This window comes from Colobus angolensis, unplaced genomic scaffold (assembly GCF_000951035.1).
Source record: "Colobus angolensis palliatus isolate OR3802 unplaced genomic scaffold, Cang.pa_1.0 Scaffold18, whole genome shotgun sequence".
Taxonomy (NCBI): Eukaryota; Metazoa; Chordata; class Mammalia; order Primates; family Cercopithecidae; genus Colobus; species Colobus angolensis.
In genome coordinates, this window is record NW_012114932.1 from 7122471 (window position 1) to 7141694 (window position 19224).

Here is a 19224-nt window from a genome sequence, read left to right on the forward strand (position 1 = left end):
AAAAAAAAAAAAAAAAAACCCACCTCATTTCAATCTCATCATGAGAAAATACCAGATAAAGCCAAACGGAAGGACATGCTACAAAATACCTGACCAGTATCATCAAGAGTGTCAAGGCCAGAAAAGGAAAGACTGAGGAACTTTCTGTCACAGATTGAGGGGACTCATAAAACACAAAAATGTAATACAGGACCCTGAAACAGGAAAGGGAATTGGAGAAAAAACTGGTGAAATTGGATTAAGATCTGCGGTTTAGCTAATAATAATGTAATAATAATGGTGTGTTCGTGGTTTTGATCATTGTACTAGGAATTATGTAAGTTGTATCATCGGGGAAACTGGGTAAAGGATATACACAAATTCTACCATTTTCGCAACTTTTTGGTTAAGTCTAAAATTATTTCAAAATAAAAAGTAAAAAAAGTACTGTCCTAAATTAAGATGCAAATATCTAAAAGGACTATAGTACTGCATTTAATTAGATTTGAATCTGATTTCCCTCATTTGACTCTGACATCTTTTTTTTTTTTTTTTTTTGAGACAGAGTCTTGCACTGTCACCAGGGCTGGAGTGCAATGGACTCCTGACCTCGTGATCCTCCTGCCTTGGCCTCCTAAAATGCTGGGATTACAGGCGTGAGCCCCCGCGCCCAGCCTTTACTCTGACTTTCTAAAGAATGAGTGGCTGGCTGGGTGCAGAGGCTCATGCCTGTAATCCCATCACTTTGGGAGGCCGAGGCGGGCAGATCACCTGAGGTCAGGAGTTGGAGATCAGCCTGGCCAACATGGTGAAACCCAGTCTCTACTAAAAATACAAAAATTAGCCAGGCATGGTGGTGGGTGCCTGTAATCCCAGCTATCTCAGGAGGCTGAGGCAAAAGAATTGCTTGAACCTGGGAGGTGGAGGTTGCAGTGAGCTGAGATCGTGCCATTGCACTTCAGCCTGGGTGACAAGAGTGAGACTCAGTGTCCAAAAAAAAAAAAAAAAGAATGAGTGGCTAATGCACGGTGCTTTAAATCACACATCATTTTGAATAAATCAGTAAAATTCACTTCTGCTGTTGCAGTGTTAAACAGGACTTTGATGGTTTACTATACGATAGCTGTAGAACACAGTAATCCATGCAGTGGTATTCATGTAGGTATTTGATTCTTGTCCTAAGTAACCAAGGTCTGACAAGTGAAAACTCAAAGTGCCAGTGTGCAATTTTCCTCTTCTTGCCCTGGATGATAAACAAAACTGCTTACCTGTAGCACCACACTGCAAAAAATGCTCCAAAAAACACAAGCAAAAATGCCATGTAGGTGATCCACATGATGACATACATGGCGTCCAAGCCGAGGATTGTCCAGGGAGCAGGAGGCGGTGGGGGCTGGGGCTTGGGGCCACAGACAATAGAGCAGTCTTGGCAGCTACATGGTGCTGTGACCTCATCCACAGACTCATCACAGCCTTTGGTAGCATTATTCATGGGCTCCATCCCATGGACTGGAAAATCTACAGGAAGGAATTGTGTTGAGTACAAATCTCAATTAAAAACATCCAAAATTTTGTATTATACTTAAACCCAACGAAAAGCCCACTGAAATACATAAAACAACTGAAAGAATAAAAAGAATTGGAGGTTTTATTAGTTTAATTAAATTATGTTTTGCTGCTTCGTCCTGTGGAATTTTAAGTTGCCTCAATGAACTTGTGCATAGGGGTTTGTCACTGATAGAGCAATCCTCCAAGTGCACCACATACCAAGGTAACCCTCAGTCTTGTCCTATCTCCATTCTCAGAAGCTAATACTACAGCAGAGCTCTGGAAAAGCTGCTTCCTACTCCCTTTTTAACTGCTTATTCTTTCAATTATGACAGCAATGCCTGAAGGCAATTCATTTCTTCCTCCATTCCCACTCCCAGCACCCACTAAATTAGCCAGAGCAGGATAAATGTACCACTTACCTCTCTTACTGGGAGAAACTATGAACTAGTTACCTGAATGTGTTTATCTTCCTATTGCAGATTATGATTCCTCAACTGAGATTCATTCATCCATTCATGGAGACAGAGGGCTTTGCCCTCACCAAGGGTGGAGTACAATGGGATGATCACAACTCACTGCAGCCTTGAATTCCTGGACCCAAGCAATCCTGCCTCAGCCTCCCAAGTATCTGGGACTACAGGTGCATGCCACCACACCTGGCTAATGTTTAATTTTTCTGTAGAGATGGGGCCTCACTACATTGCCCAGGCTAGGTCTGGAACCCCTGGTCTTAAGCAATTCTCTTGCCTCAGTCTCCCCAAGCACTGGTGAGCCACTGTGCCCAGCCAGTTCCTTGGCTTTAAAACAGTATCATAAACACACCAAACTTGGAATCTTTATCCCTACCTGAAAACACGGGAGTGATGGTAAAAGGTGCCTGTCCGTTGTCCTTATTGAACATGTATTCAATCCAGTTGGTGGCGTTACAGGCATCAGTGTCCTTCCCACACAGGAGTCCCAGGGCCTTGTCATTACTTGAGGGGGCCTCCACGTCCCGGCAGGCATTGTACATTGCTAGAAGAGGAAACCAAAGGAAAAAGGAGAAAAGATGCTTGCTGTAATTCACGAGAAAAGATCTTACAAAGGCCTCTTGAAGGGAAACATGAACTCCATACGCACCATGCTGGAACGCTGGACAGCAAACACTAAGGGCACGAACACAGACTCCCTTTAAATTGGCTTATCACCCTGTAAATAATATGGAGGCCCAATTCCGAGTAACTTAAAAGTAAAAACAGGAAAGGGAAAGGCACACAACAGCTTGGAGTTGTATCCCCACTGTATAGAAGAGCATATCAAGGCCCAGGAAGACGCAGCTAAGAGCCTTAGTACTTCTTCAGTTAACGAAGCTGATTCCAGAAAACCTCTGCCGCAGGAAGCTACACAGCCAGAGAATCATGGAACTTACTTGGAAAACTGGTTTCAGGGCAGAGGTCATACGTCAATAAACCTAATACTGTTGGCCGGGCGCAGGGGCTCATGCCCGTAATTCCAGCACTTTGGGAAGCCAAGGCAGGCGGATCACGCGGTCAGGAGATCCAGACTATCCTGGCTAACACAGTGAAACCCCATCTCTACTAAAAATACAAAATAATTAGCCAGGTGTGGTGGCGAGCGCCTGCAGTCCCAGCTACTCGGGAGGCTGGCATGAACCCGGGAGGCAGAGCTTGGAGTAAGCTGAAATCACGCCACTGCACTCCAGCCTGGGCCCTGGGCGAGAGAGCAAGACTCCATCTCAAAAAAAATAAATTAAAAAAAACCCCCAAAACCTAATACTGTTATCTTTTTGGATTACATTTTATTATACATAAAGACAACACATTATATAAGGATAGTATCAGTGTTTTACACCTAAGAAAATAGCTGGAATGGGTCTGTCGATTCTCATTTACCCATCCCTGCTTGCTAGAAACTTCCCAGGATCTTCTTTCCCTAATCTTCAAGGAGATGCTTACACATTCATTTTGTTTTACCCTTGCTCTGGAAAGACAGGTTAACTAGGGTGACAGTCATCTCCCTCAGAATTCTCAATAGATTATTCCATTGCCTTTTGTGCTCTATCACAGCTGGTAAGAAAATCTCCAATTATCATTGTCTTAAGGTGATTTGTGTCTTGTCTCTATTTGCTTTTAAGATATTTGTCTTTGGGCTGGGGGTGGTCATGCACACCTGTAATCCCAGTAATTTGGGAGGCCCTGGTGGGTGGACTGCCTGAGCTCAGGAGGTCCAGACCAGCCTGGGCAATATGGCAAAACCCTGTCTCTACAAAAAATTAAGAAAAAAAAAAAATTAGCCAGGTGTGCTGGCGCAATATAATTTACAATATAATTACATGTAATTTATAATTTACCCCCTTAAACTAGATAATGTAATGGAGTTTAGCGTATTCATAGATATATGCAACCATAACCATAGTCAATTTTAGAACATTTTCATCACCTCAAAAGAAATCCTGTATTCTAGCTATGCTCAACTACCTCCCCACCTCCCTAAGCCCTAAGCGACCACTGAACTGTCTCTATTTATTTGACTATTTCAGACATTTCACGTAAATCCAGTCATATAATATATGGTCTTTTATGACCGGCTTCTTTCATTTAGCATAATGATCTCAAGGTTCATGCATACTGTGGCATGTATCAATACTTCATTTCTTTTTACGGCCAAACAACATTTCATTGTGTAGATATATGTTTTGTTTATACATGGATCAGCTGATAAATATCTGAGTTGTTTCCACGTTTTGGCTATTATCAGTAATGCTGCTAGAAGCATTTGTGTATAAGTTTCTGTGTTGACCTATGTTTTCATTCATCTTGTGAGTGGAATTGATGCATCATATGGTAATTCTATGTTTGTTTCAGGAACTGCCAAACTGTTTTCCAAAGTGGCTATACCACTTTACATCATCACCAGCAATGCTTTTTGAGATGGGGTCTCACTCTGTCACACAGATTGGAGTGCAGTGGTGTGATCTCAGCTTACTGGCAACCTCCGTCCCTCAGGCTCAAGTGATCCTCCCACCTCAGCCTCTCAAGTACCTGGGACCATAGATGTGCACCACCATACTCAGCTAAGTTTTTGTAGAGATAGGGTTTCACCATGTTGCCCAGGCTGGTCTCAAACTCCTGACCTCAGGTGATCCACCTGCCTTGGCCTTCCAAAGTGCTAGATTATAGGCATGAGCCACTGTGTCCAGCCAATGTTTTTGGTTTTTGGATTTCTTTTTAATAAAGGTTCCTATTTCTCCACAGCCTTGTCAACACTTCTTGTTATCTGACTTTTATTCTAGCCATCCTGGTGGGTGTGAAGTGGTATCTCATTGTGGTTTTGATTCGTATTTCCCTGATGACTCATAGTGTTGAACATCTCTCATGTGCTTGTTGGCCATTTGTATATCTTCCTTGAAGAAATGTCTGCTCTATTCAGATCTTTTGCCATTTTAAATTGGGTTATTTATCTATTCATCATTGGGTAGTAAGAGTTTTTTTTTTTTTTTTTTTGAGATGAAGTCTAGCTCTGTCACCTAGGCTGGAGTGCAATGGCGTGATCTCAGCTCACTGCAACCTCCACTTCCCAGGCTGATGCAATTCTCCTGCATCAGCCTCCCGAGTTGCTGGGATTACAGGCACATACCACCATGCCTGGCTAATTTTTCTATTTTAGTAGAGACAGGGTTTCACCATGTTGGCCAGGCTGGTCTTGAACTCCTGACCTCAGGTGATCCGCCCGCCTCGGCCTCCCAAAGTGCTGGGATTACAGGCATGAGCCACTGCACCCGGCCAAGAGTTATTTATGTATTCTAGATACAAGTCCCTTTACCAAATACAAAATTTGCAAATATTTTCTTGTCCTTTTGGTTTTTTGACTCAGGGTCTCACTCTGTCACCCAGGCTGGAGTGCGAGGTACTTAGTGCGGCCTCCTCGGGCTCAAGCAATCTTCCTGCCTCAGATACCCATGTGGCTGGGACCACAGGCACATGCCACCATGCCTGGCTAATTATTTTTTATAGACACAGGGTCTCACTTTGTCACCCAGGCTGGTCTTGAACTCGCAGGCTCAAGCAATCCTCCTGCCTCAGCCTCCCAAAATGCTGGGATAATAGGTGTGAGTCACTGTGCCTGGCCTTCTTGTCTTTTCTTGATGGCATCCTCTGAAATACAAACTTTTTTATTTTAATGAAGTCCAATTAATCTTTTTTTTGTTGTTGCTCTTGTTTTTGGTGTCATATTTAAGAATCAAGTGCCAAATATGAGGCCATGCAAATTAATCCCTATGTTTTACTCTGTTTTATAGTTTTTAGTTCTTACATTTAGGTCTTTGATCCACTTTGAGTTAATTTCTTTAACATATGGTGTGAGGTAGGGCCCAATTTCATTATTATTTATTTTTTTGAATGTGTGTATCCAGTTATTGCAGCACCATTTGATGAAGAGTATTCTTTTCTCATTGAATGGCCCTGGCACCCTTGTCAAAAATCAGTTGACCATAGATATATTATTTATTCTCAGTTATATTCCATTGATCTATATGTCTATCTTTATTCCAGTACCACACTGTCTTGACTTCCATTGCTTAGTTTTGAAATTGAGAAGCGTGAGTCTTCCTATTTTTTTCAAGGTTGTTTTACTATTCTAAGTCCCTCAAACTACTATGTGAATTTCAGTATCAGCTTGACAATTTCTACAAAGAAGTCAGTTGGGATTACAACAGAGATTGCCCTGAATCTCAAAACAACTTGGAGAATACTGATATCTAAACAATCTTAAGTCTTTTGATTGATAAACATGGAATGTCTTTCCATTTATTTAGATCGTCTTTAATTTCTCTGAATAATGTTCTTTAGTTTTAGTGGGTTTTTTTTTTTTTGAGATGGAGTCTCACTCTGTCAGCCAGGCTGGAGTGCAGTGGCATGATTTCGGCTCCTGCAATCACCGCCTCCCAGGTTCAAGTGATTCTCATGCCTCAGCCTCCCAAGTAGCTGGGATTACAAGCGAGCATCACCATGCCCAGCTAATTTTTGTATTTTTAGTAGAGATGGGGTTTCACCATGTTGGCCAGGATGGTCTCAATCTCTCGACCTTGTGATCTGCCCGCCTCGGCCTTCCAAAGTGCTGGGATTACAGGTGTGAGTCACCATATCCGGCTGTTCTTTAGTTTTAAAGTGTTTTGCCTTCTGTTACAGTTACTACTAAGTATTTCCCATACTATAGTAAATGGAATTGTTTTATTTTCACTTTGAGATTGTCCACTGCAGTATTTCTGTACACTTGTACTGATTTTTGTATACTGAATTTTCTCAAAGTCTCAGGGTTCATCCCTTATCCATTCTGGAAAATCCTCATTATCCCTTTGATTGTCTCTCCCCAACTCTCTGGAGCTTCTCATGTTATCCTATATGTCATTTCTTTAATGATTTATAGATCTATCTCTATGCTGTTTTCTGGGTAATTCCCTCATATCTTCCAGCTCACCATTTGGTTTTCAGGTTTTATATTTCAAGCATACAAAAAAACACGGAGAATACTACAGTTCTCATTTCCTCATTACCCAGTTAATTATCAGTCTTATCATTTTACAACATTTGCCTCAACATTAAAAAAAAAATGGACTTGGCCAGGTGCAGTGACTCACATCTGTAATTCCAGCATTTTGGAAGGCTGAGTGGGAGGATCGCTTGAGGCCAAGAGTTTGAGGCCAGCCTGGGCAAAAAAGCAAGACCCTATCTCTACAAAAAAATTGTTTTTTATTTAGCCAGGTGTGGTAGCATATGCCTGTGGTTCCAACTACTCAGGAGGACTGCTTGAACCTAGGAGGTTGAGGCCGCAGTGAGCCACAATTGCGTCACTGTATTCCAGCCTAGGTGACAGCATGAAACCTTGACTCTGTTTTATAATAACGCACTATTCAGAACAACTGGCTATGGCATAATTTAAAAAATAAATACAAATAATAATGCACTATAGACCAGGTGTGGTGGCTCACACCTACAGTCCCAACACTTTGGGAGGCCAAGGTAGGAGTATCACTTAAGGCTAGGAGTTCAAGATCAGCCTCAGCAACACAGTGAGGCCCGTCTCTTCAAAAAAATAAAGAAATACTTCAACACACACATACACTCTATAGATTCAGCTGAAGCTCCCCAATTGCCCCTCCCTGACAGTAGTCCCTTCCCTAAGGTAAAACAATCCTGAATTTGATGTTTATCCTTCCCATGCATGTTGTGTACTTGTATGTTTTAAGTAGGTAGTACTTTTGTTTTAAAATGTCATATAAACATGTTACCACTATTATAGTATCATACAGAGTATTTTCACCACCTAAAAATCTTCTGTGCTCTACTTATGCCTTCCTCTTTCCTAACCCATGGCAATCACTGACTTTTTACTGTCTCCACGGTTTTGCCTTTCCTAGAACGTCATACAGTAAGTAGCCTTTTCAGATTGGCTTTCCTTAGTAATAGGATTTAAGGTTTGTCCATGTACTTTCATAGCTTGATAGCACTGAATTTTCATGGCTTTTTAGCACTGAATAATATTCCATTGTGTGGATGTGGCAGTTTATTTACCCATTCACCTACTGAGGGAAATCTTGGTGGCTTCCAAGTTTTGGCACTTATGGACAAAGCTGCTATAAACATCCATGTGCAGGTTTTGGGGTAGGCATATTTTTAACTCATTTGAGTAAATACCAAGGAGTATGATTAGTTTTGTAAGAAACTGCTAAACTATCTTCCAAGGTGGCTATACCATTTTGTACTCCCACCATCAATGAATGAGAGTTCATTGACAGCATTCGGTGTTGCAAGTGTTTTGAATTTTGGCCATTCTAATAGATGTGTAGTGGCATCTGGTTGTTTTAATTTGTAATTCTCTAATGACATAATGTTGAGCATCTCTTCTCATGTACTTATTTACCACCTGTATGCCTTCTTTGGTGAGGTATCTGTTCAGGTTGTTTTGTCCATCTTTCAGTTGGGCTGTTTGCTTTCTTCTTGTTGAGTTTTAGAAGTTATTTGTATATTTTGAATAACAGTCCTTACTAATATATGTCTTTTGCAAATACTTTCTTCCAGTCTGTGTCATGTCTTCTCATTCTCTTGAGGTCTTCAGTTTTTCACAATCACAATAATGTTACAGTGGGTGTTCTTATGTGGGTCTCCAGGTTTATATGCATTTAGAGTTTCTCTAAGGCAGGCATCTACACGTGCAATTTCTGGAAGGAGGGTGATCTTCAACTTTACTACGTATCACAGTTGTTTTCCAAATAGTTTTCAAACAATTATACCAAATTATGGTTATAAGTGGTGGAGTATATTAGTATTCGTATTGCTTCACATTTTCATCCATAGTTGAAATTGACCAACTTTTAAATTTGTGCCAAGCTGATGTGTGAAACTGTAGTTTACTGTTTAAATTTGCATTTCGCTGACTGCTCCAGATAACAGTTGTTTATATTCATAAATATTTTCCTTATGGTTTCTGCTTTTCCTCTCCTGTCTAGAAATCTTTCCTTTATCTTAAAGTCATAAAGATATTCTACATTTACTTCTAAAACTTTCCAATTGGGATTTTTAATCTATATAATTGATTTTTTATCTGTAAAAATTAAAATTAGATAAATATAATGTATTTTCTCATCCCATTTATCAACTAGTCCACCTTTTCTCTCAATGATTTGATATGACACATGTGTTACATATCCATTTTCCATACATGCAGGGTTCTGTTTCCGGACAAAATGACCTCTCTCCATTCAGTCAGGTTGCCTTGTATGTCACATCTTTTGGATTCCTAAGTGCCTTATTTTTTGCTGCTTTTGTGAATGAGACCTTTTTTCTAAGGAATTTTTTGTTACCTTTTTAACTGTCATTATAATTAAATGTTGTATGTTGGTCAATGGTGGGGGATCATTTCTGCTATCTGTTAGACCTGCTGACTTTCCTTTATGGTGATCTGATTCTTCCGAGTCATGACCTCTTCTCTGCCAACTATTAATAGTTCTATCTTCTCAGTCTTGCAGTAATTTATGACATTACACAACTCACGTCTGTTAGAATCAAAGATCCAATGGTTACTGAAGTGTATGGATGCAAACTTGCACATACTGAAATTTTCCATGTGGGAAGTTAAAGTTAGGGGGAGTTAAAGCAAGCACTTTAAGGAGATTGTTATATTCGTTGTAGTTCAAGTCCTAGGATACAAGCAAAGCAACAACTTTATTTCCTGGCCAATGGAACTGAAAATTGTGATTTTCCACAGAGTTGACAGGACAACTAAAAGGAACAATTTGCTCTGCTGTCCTGATATCAGCTGTAAAAGAGGAATAATTAAAAGTTTACTTACCATTGGCAAAACTCTGTCCGACAAAGTACTGTAACTCTTTCACATTTGTTTTCGTCTGGTTTGTAACAGGATCAACATAATCTTCAGTTGCTGTAACATTCAAAAACTGACTCTGTCGAGGGCTACATGTCAGCTCACAAAACAGGTTCAGTAGGTTATAAAAACAGGATGGACATCTAAAGGAAAAGTAAATTATATTCTGCATGATCTCACACGTAATAGGGCCAGCGAGAACGATTTTAAATAGACAAAGAATATTTTAAACTTACCGTAAAGTGACAAATTACCAAGAGAACATACTAAAAATCAGCAATACTAAACTTAAAACCTCATGTTAAAATAAAGGCACACCTTTAAAAAATGCCTTAATTACTTTCTGCATTTATTGTGTCCAATTATAATTTCAAAAAGAGAGAGATGCTTCTCTGAATTCTGTACTTTATAATTTAGAAACATACATTCTCTGACCTAGAGTAAAGGGACTTTGGAGCATCAGGAATTATTATTATTATTATTATTTTTTTTTTTTTTTTGAGAAAGGGTCTTGCTTTGTCACCCAGGCTGAGTGCAGTGGCGTGATCACAGCTCACTGTAACCTTGAGCTCCCAGGCTCAAGCAATCCTCCCACCTCAGCCTCCCAAGTAGCTAGGACTACAGGTGTACGCCACCACACCTGGCTAATTTTTAAAATTTTTTTGTAGAGATGTGGGTCTCACTGTGTTGCCCCCAGAGTGGTCTCAAACTCCTGGGCTCAAGCGATCCTCCTGCCTTGGCCTCCCAAAGTGCTGGGATTATCGACATGAGCCACCGCACCAGCTGACAGTTTTGATTAAGAAGAAAATAAAATAAAATAAAATAATGAGAATTATCATGAGAATCTTCATCTTACAACCTATTGAAGCTTTTCTTTCAAGCTCCAGAAAATCACTAGGCCCTCCTGAAACACAAGGAGAGATCCCCATGGTTTGTAAAGACTGAGAACAGCAATGTTGTTCTCTGGTCGCATGTGCTTCAGGAGCACACAACTGCACAAGAACCGTAAGCTGCCTGAGCTCTCTTTTCCCTTTCGTCCACTGTTACTTGCAAAAGCTGTTGTTTCATTAGACTTGCATTCTTGCAATCAAGATTACTTTATACTCTGATCCAGTCCCAGTGACCATGTAAGACAAAGAATGAAAAAAGTGTATCCTGGCCTTCAAGAGCCTCTGTTTTAGTGAAGGAGATAGGGAAGCACAGACTCTCTTTCTTTCAGGAGCCCCACTACTTTACTGCAACAAAGCCAGAAACCACAATTACATTATTCTAATAGGAATCACTCTCGGAGTACACAGTTTTCACACTTTTTCCATGTTACTACATTTAATGCCCACAATCACTAATTTTGACAGCTGTATATTTTTCCAAATATCAGGTTGTTTCTCCTATTGTTATTATAAATCAAGCTTTGGTGCCCCTCATAATATGGAGAAAGGTTGGCTATCTTTTTATGTTTATGTCCCTATGTCCATAATGTCTCACCTAGGGTGGATTCTAAATATATGTGTTTTGACTGACTGTACAAGGCTCCAACTTGGTTCCATCAATGTCCACAAGCCTTTCATAGGATATGCTGGCCCAACTATAGTCTCAACTTTTGTTGTTCTGAAAAAACAATTTAGTGGTGGTTTTCCATTCTCTATTGTCAGCTTTTGGTAAGAAGCAGAATTTCTTCACTGGAAGCCAACCTGTGCCCTATCACCACCTGCAGTGATATTTGCACAGAGAAGCATTTTCCCTTTTTAATATTTGCTTCCCAGTGTGCTGAAGTCTGAAAAATTTAGAAAGATACCACAATCTGCTGTTCTAAAGACCACCACCAGCTTGCTCTTTTGCATATTTGAGAATTGCTGGCTAGGCCTAGAGAAGAAGAACATCTATTACCAAGCCCTTTTTCACTGCTCAGGGCCATAGCCAACAGATCAGATAGAAAACTAAGTTTGACAAAACCAGCCAGCTACACCAGAACAAGCTTGTTAACAGTTCCCCAAGGCCAGTTCTACTGAGGCCCTGACTCTATCACATCCCTTCACCAGAGGGAGAGACAAGAATGATGTGCAAAGCAAGGCATGGGGGGAGAGGAAGGACTGCATGATGGCAGTCTCAGGCCAGGGACCTGAGCCGGACCCCTAGGAACCTCTCTTCCCCATAGTGCACAGCTCAAGTTTGAAAGGAGCCTGGCCGCAGTGCAGACATCCTGCAGAGTGAGAACATCACAGAGGAAACCAAGCATCAACTCTGAAAGCAACTGGGAAGTGAACCAAGTCTGATAATTATTGTTTTTCTCTTTATTCCTGACAAATTGTAAGAGTGCTTTCTTAAAATAAAACAAAACAAAAACTGACTTAAAAAAACAAACAAACTGGCTGGCCACTGTGGTTCACACCTATAATCCAGCACTCTGGGAGGCTAAGGTGGGAGGATCATTTGAGACCAGGCCTGGCCAACACAGTGAGACACTCATCTCTAGAAAAAGAATAAAAATTAGGCTAGGTGCAGTGGCTCATGCCTGTAATCCCAGCACTCTGGGAGGCCGAGGTGGGTGGATGACTTGAGGTCAGGAGTTTGAGACCAGTCTGGCCAACATGGTGAAACCCCACCTCTACTAAAAATATAAAACTTAGCTGGGTGTAGTGGCATGTGCCTGTAATCCCAGCTACTCAGGAGGCTGAGGCAGGAGAATCACTTGAACCCGGGAGGAGGAGGTTGCAGCAAGCTGAGATCATGCCACTGTACTCCAGCCTCAGTGACAGAGCAAGAGTCTGTCTCAAAAAAAAAAAAAAAATTAATAAAGAAAAATATTTAAAAAATTAGCTGGACAGGGTAGTGCATGCCTATAGTCCTAGCTACACAGGAGGCTAAGGCAGAACAACCACTGGAGCCTGGGAGGTTTAAGCTGCCGTGAGCTGTGATCACACCACAAACCACTGCACTCTAGCCTGGGCAGCACAGTGAAACTCTGTCTCTATTATACACACACGCACGCATACACATTATACATACATGTATTTTTATATAAATATACATTTAAATATATATCCACCTATTTTAAATGTATACATACATGTATAAATGTATAATATATTCATATAACAGACATTATAAATACAAATATGTAAACAAAGAATAAATGGAAAGTTGAGTATCACCAGTTCACAAGTATCTACAGCCCAGTTGTTCTGTTTCCCCAGCAGAATCTACCTGGACAGAAACTGTAGAGGCAGCTGCAAATTGTCTTTTAGTGTCTGAAGCTGCTGAACATCACAACAGAGACTGACATTGCCGAAGAAGAATCCTGGACAGAGTTCCTTTCAGGTGAAAGAGCACAGACACAGGAGTAGGCAGTAGTTAAAATAAGGTCAACATTCCTTCATGTAATCCTTTTGAAGTACAAAAGGGTAAGACACATCCTGTATTTGCAAAGTTCTTATAGAAATATTTTAAAAGGCTACACATTTACTACTTATTCACAAGTAGAGGTAGTAGAGATGTTTCTAATTTTCTTTTTATTTGGAAGCTTTCTCTCCTCTCCTGACGATCATTTTATGTCTTCTTAGGGTTTTTTGTTTGTTTGATTCAATTCAACCAGAGTGCTACTTACTATTTCTATTAGTTGTTTCAGGGGAAGTTGAAACCTTTAATAAGTATGATGAAAGCAGCAAGTGAGGACAGGTGCTGTGGCTCATGCCTGTAATCCCAGCACTTAGGAAGGCTGAGGAGGAAGGATTGCTTGAGCCTAGGAGTTCAAGACCAGCCTAGGCAACATGGTAAAATCCCATCACCACAAAAAATTTTTTAAAAATTAGCCAGGGGTTGTGGCACATGCCTGTAGTCCCAGCTACTTGGGACCCTGAGGTGAGAGATTGCTTGAGCTCAGGAGGTCAAGGCTATGGTGAGCCGTGATTGCACCAATGCACTCTAGTCTCCAGCCAGGACAAAAGAGCAAGGCTCCTTCTGTCTCAAAAACAGAAAAGAAAAGAACAAGTGAGCCTAGGAGCTCTGTTATCATGTCAACTTGACTTTTGATTACTTTAAGCCTCTAAAACCAGGCTTTTCACATGATTTTTCCAGTTTTAATATCCCTGTGTATCACAGCATGGTAAAAAAAAGAACAGAAATCAGAATCCTGGTAGCAGCCAAAATTCACAGGCTCTCAGTGGAACACAGAGAAAACACTAAGATGAACAGGGAACAAGGATGTCAAAGCCACTTAGCAACAGAGTCCATTCGAGTCCTGAAATCTAGGAATCAAAAACAGCTAACTTCTAATATTTTGTGAAGATGCTGTAAGAGCAACGTATGAAGTACCAAGGACAGTCTCTAAATAGTAACCTGCTATTGGGAAACTTTGTAAGAGGTATAAAGTCATCCCCTGAAAAATTAAGCCTTTGGAGTTACGGTGCTCGTTCTCTGCCACTGTATGCTACAGGTTAGAGTTTCAGAGTTTGGGGTAAGACTTAAGCCTATTAGTCTCGCCTCTACCTCCATCCTGCAATAACATTTAAGGAATAATTAATTACAGAGAATCTTGTGATCAGCATTTTGTGTTCCCAATACCTAAGACAATGAACTTACCTGCACTAAGTCATATCCATCCTTTGGCAATGGTTTTGGGGGGCCAAAATATTCGCAGTTGTACCTCTTGTCCCCATATGCAATTCCACACTCTCCATACCAAACACAGGACTGTGAAAACACCTACAGAAAGTCAACACAAATTCCAGTGTTACCAGGGTCTCAGTGGTAAATTTCAACAAAAAGTGCCCACTTGAGTACGATCACAGAAACTTCCAATGCTACCTGCAAAATGAAGTAACAGCAACAGGCACCTTAACATTTTGAAAAATATTAATTAAAGTAGACCAAATGCCTATTTGTCAAGTCAGTGAAGTAGGTAATGGTAATCGCTTATTTACGTAATTTCTATTTCCTGTTTATTTGTTGATAAGAGGAAGCTATAGTTCCATGTAAGAAACACCCAGAATCACAGTAAAGAGAAAAGCAAGATAGTGACTTAGCAATTACTAAAGCACCATTTTTGCACATCTGCACCAGGAACTATATAAGCTCGAAGTAATGAAAGAATATTTCCATATGTATTTAGGTTAATTAATATCGATAGATCATGAGTAACATGAAGAACAAAACAACAAAACCACAAACATCAACACCCCAATGTAAAGAACAAGAATGAACTTCCTGTCCTTGAGACTGAAGTAGAAAGCAAAGAATGTGCTAACTTTAAGGAAAAACACCAAAGCAATCTCAAAAGAAATTTTAAAACCTCTTATGTAAAGGTTTCTCAAAAGCCACTCATATTTCCCATGTGAGAGTCACAAGGTTGTCAGAAAATTCAGCAGAGGGGAGGGGTCAGTGTGAATCATCAGGTCAGTGCCTTGCTCTGAAGGCTGCTGCCCAAAACACACCCGATCCTCTGCCTCACGACGGACTCAGAAAGCCACAGAGGGCCCAGCTCGCCAGGGCCCCGGGCTTGCAATCGTCTGTTCTACAGGGAAACAGAAGGTATCAAGAAGCAGCTATGGCTCCCAAGAACCCTGATGGAAAAGCCATAAAAAAAAAAAAAAAAAATCTGAAGAGAAGTCACAATATGAAATTCTCTTCAGTGACAGTGGCACATGACCTGCACACAGGCAAGAAGCTAAGTCAGTCTGTGTTGGTCCCTCAGAATCAAAATACAAATCCCACAACAGTCCCTGAAGCCCTAAAACACGAGAGAAAAAGTCAGCAGGAGATTGGGATTTGTATGGGTGGGGAAATCCAAGGCATCAATATCACTTTTCTTTGAATTCATTTTTCAGATGTTCTAAAATGAAAATTACGACTTAACTCCTCTTGACTCTTTGAAAATCATGTTTAGGCCACAAAGGAGGGAAATTATACAAATGAGGAAGTGACAAGCCTTCAACAAAGCCACATATGAACCCTGTGCCAAGATTCCACCACTATTTTTATATAAAGAGAATCCCAATTGTTATTCCCATAAACCTGGCGATTCGAAGGAAAAAAGAAACAGTATTGCAACTCTGGGTTTCCAACTAATGGAAAAAAGTCCTAATGAGTAAAAGTCATTACCTATCTAGCTGAAGTTCGAAAAGGCAAAAGCTGACTACAGAGGCACAGGAAACTGCTGAGGTTTATATGAAAGTTTAAATACAAAGAACTCCTCCCTAGACCTCACAGAACTCTCCAGGGATTGGCCTGTCTCTGCCTCAGGGGCACTCTGGCTGGTTACCCACAGGAGCAGGGGTGACAGACACAGACCTGCGGTCAACACACTGCAGCTCTGGCCGACAAAAAGGACGGGTGTCTGGAGCCTAAGCTCCCCTTACTCAGCGCTTGGTACTATAGATGTGAATAAAGATGACCCATTGCTGTTTAGGTTCCTTTTCACAAAGATCATTCTTCATTTATTTCAAAGCAAGTGCTATTTCCACCCACTTAGTGGAAGAGGGGTGAGTGAGAAGGTGGCACGGAGTGGGATCAGGAGTCCTGGGTTCTGATCCCAAGAGCTCATGAGGCTCTCAGTGTGCTTGTTGAGCTGGAGCGCACCTGGGATCACACCTGGAGCAGGCTACCTAATCATGTAGGAGTCTTCCTACCTGGGAAATGAAGCTCATAAGCTCTGCCTACCTCACAGGTTCCTGTGAAGATCAAATAAGGGCCTATCTGTACATACACAGTAAGTACTCAGTCAACTACAGAGCACCGTGCAATCAAATATAAGGAATTATTATTAATGTCTTCTACCTGCTTGGGACCTTGACAAAGAGGTTCCAAAGACCTAAAAAAATAACACATGAGCCAAGGAAATTTGGGCTTGAATCAACACTCAGGTTTGCTTCTCAGAAAGTCATCTTCTAGAGACACAGCAGGGAAGACCAAAAAAAAAAAGTCATCCTGGCCGGGAGTAGTGGCTCACGCCTATAATCCCAGCACTTTGGAAGGCCAAGGAAGGTGGGTCGCTTGAGCCCAGGAGTTTGAGACCAGCCTGGGCAATATGGTGAAACCCTGTCTCTTAAAAATAACAACAAGCTAAGCGCAGTGGCTCACACCTGTAATCCCAGGACTTTAGGAGGCTGAGGGGGGCAGATCACCTGAGGTCAGAAGTTGGAGACCAGCCTGACCAACATGGAAAAACCCTGTCTCTACTAAAAATACAAAATTAGCCAGGTGTGGGGGGTGCACGCCTGTAATCCCAGCTACTTGGGAGGCTGAGGCAGAAGAATTGCTTGAACCCGAGAAGCAGAGGTTGCGGTGAGCCAAGATTGTGCCATTGCACTCCAGCCTGGGCAACAAGAGCGACTGTCTGAAAAAACAAAAACAAAACAAACAAAAACAACAGCTGAAAATTAGTGGAGCCTAGTGGCACATGCCCATAGTCCCAGCTACTCAGGAGGCTGAGATGGGAAGATCACCTGAACCAGGAGGTTGAGGCTGCAGTGAGCCGAAGAGACAGCACCACTGCACTCCAGCCTGGACAACAAAGTGAAACCCTGTCTCAAAACAAAAAGTCATCCTGCCTAAAGAAGCAACCTAAGCCAGCAGGACCCAGAGACTTACACAGCACTGGCGGTGTCCTAGGCTTAGGCACTGTTTTAAACACCCTTCATATGTTAACCCAATTAATCCTACAACAGTTTGATGAGGCAGGCGTTATTATACCCCTTTTACAGATGCAGAAACGAAGGCACTGAGGCTAAATAACTTGTCCAAGGTCACAGTGCAAAGCCAGGATTCAAAACAGAGCAGTGCACTCCAGAAAACAGGTTCTCAATAAAAGAGAATCAGCTGCATCATGAAAAGTCCTCCCTGCAGCATCACACCGTCCCAAAACCCCACTGTGTGCAAGAGCATGAGCACTGTGCACCCACTCAACAGCCGCATGATGGGAGAGGCTCGGCCGTCACTCCCTTCTCACCAACAGCTGAAAGTGGAGAGCCAGCTTCCTGGCCCCCAGGCCTGCCTCTGCAGCTGCTCCACCCCAGGGGCCTCCACATCTCCATCTCTTTCTCTTCTGTGTTTGTAACTTCATCTTTCTCTCGGTCCCTTCACCTGCACTTCCCTATAAACACTGCTCTAATTATATCCACAAACCCCTCTCTCAGCTTCAGTGACCTCCAGCTTCCCTCCAGCAGCACTTTCCACCAGCTGCCCGACAGCCTCAGTGCTTAAGAGGAAACCAGTCTTTCCTCTATTTGTATTTCCTCTTCAATTCCTCTTCAACAGAGTTTCAAATGAAAACCTCAGGCACCTTTCGAACCCACCACGTGTCCCACAGCGAACCTACCGCTCACTCCCAGGGAGGCTCCTTCGTGCAGCCTTCTGCTCTCACCTGGGCCCGGCAGTGTCTCCTGTGCACAGATGCCTGCCGCGTGCCTCTTCCGGAACAGCGCTCCAAGTTTTCTGGTGCTCAGAAACCTACAACTCACCCTTCCCACTGCCTGTGTGCCAAGCTCCAGACACCTCACTCCGGCTCTGCCACTCTCCTTTCTATGGTATTCCAAACCTATCACTCTCATCGCCAACCCTTCCTTCCCTCTCTCCCACATGAAGTAGGACCTGCCTGCCTCTGCCTTGGTCATGCCCTAGGATCAAGCAAAATTTATAAGTATTGCAAAGTTGTGATGTTGGGAGAAGTTGCAAGAGTTATTTTCTTGCTTTTGTCTCAACTCCCTTGTAAGACGGTAAAATCCTAGAGGGCAGAGCCTAGGTGTGTAATCCTTCCTTTGAAATTCCCTACTGTATCACATCTGGTGTTCATGGATGCAGAACACGTCAAAACTCACCATGAGCTGAGGGAGTACAACCGGATTATCTAAATTCAGAAATGAGAAGTGCTGATTGTTTTGGCTTCTACCCAGAATTTTGTAGTTACACAGCTACAGAGTTTCTATTTTTAAAGGTTAGATCATATGGATATTTCACAACATGCTCTAGAGTTTAATTATTATGAAAATGACTGCATATGGAAGCTTCTTTCAACAATGATAGGAACAGTTCAGGAAAGGTTAAAAAATGCCCCTTCTAGGCCGGGGGCGGTGGCTCATGCCTGTAATCCCAGCACTTCGGGAGGCCAAGGCGGGCGGATCACAAGGTCAGGAGATTGAGACCATCCTGCCTAACACGGTGAAACCTCGTCTCTACTAAAAATACAAAAATTAAGCTGGGCGTGGTGGCGGGCGCCTGTAGTCCCAGCTACTCAGGAGGCTGAGGCATGACAACGGCGTGAACCCGGGAGGCAGAGCTTGCAGTGAGCTGAGATTGCGCCACTGCACTCCAGCCTGGGCAACA

The 19224-nt window shown here is 42.0% G+C and overlaps 1 protein-coding gene across 1 annotated transcript in view; it reads right to left on the reverse strand.

Moving 5' to 3' along the window:
- The window catches only part of NPC1 (Niemann-Pick disease, type C1), a 55743-nt gene that overhangs the window by 29369 nt on the left and 7150 nt on the right, over nucleotides 1-19224 (reverse strand). Inside the window, exons 2-6 of the mRNA XM_011939250.1 lie at nucleotides 14488-14610; nucleotides 13114-13220; nucleotides 9877-10052; nucleotides 2377-2544; nucleotides 1248-1497 (exon numbers count right to left, since the gene is read on the reverse strand). Of these exons, the coding sequence (XP_011794640.1) occupies nucleotides 1248-1497; nucleotides 2377-2544; nucleotides 9877-10052; nucleotides 13114-13220; nucleotides 14488-14610 (824 nt within the window). The remainder of the gene's footprint in view (nucleotides 1-1247; nucleotides 1498-2376; nucleotides 2545-9876; nucleotides 10053-13113; nucleotides 13221-14487; nucleotides 14611-19224) is intronic.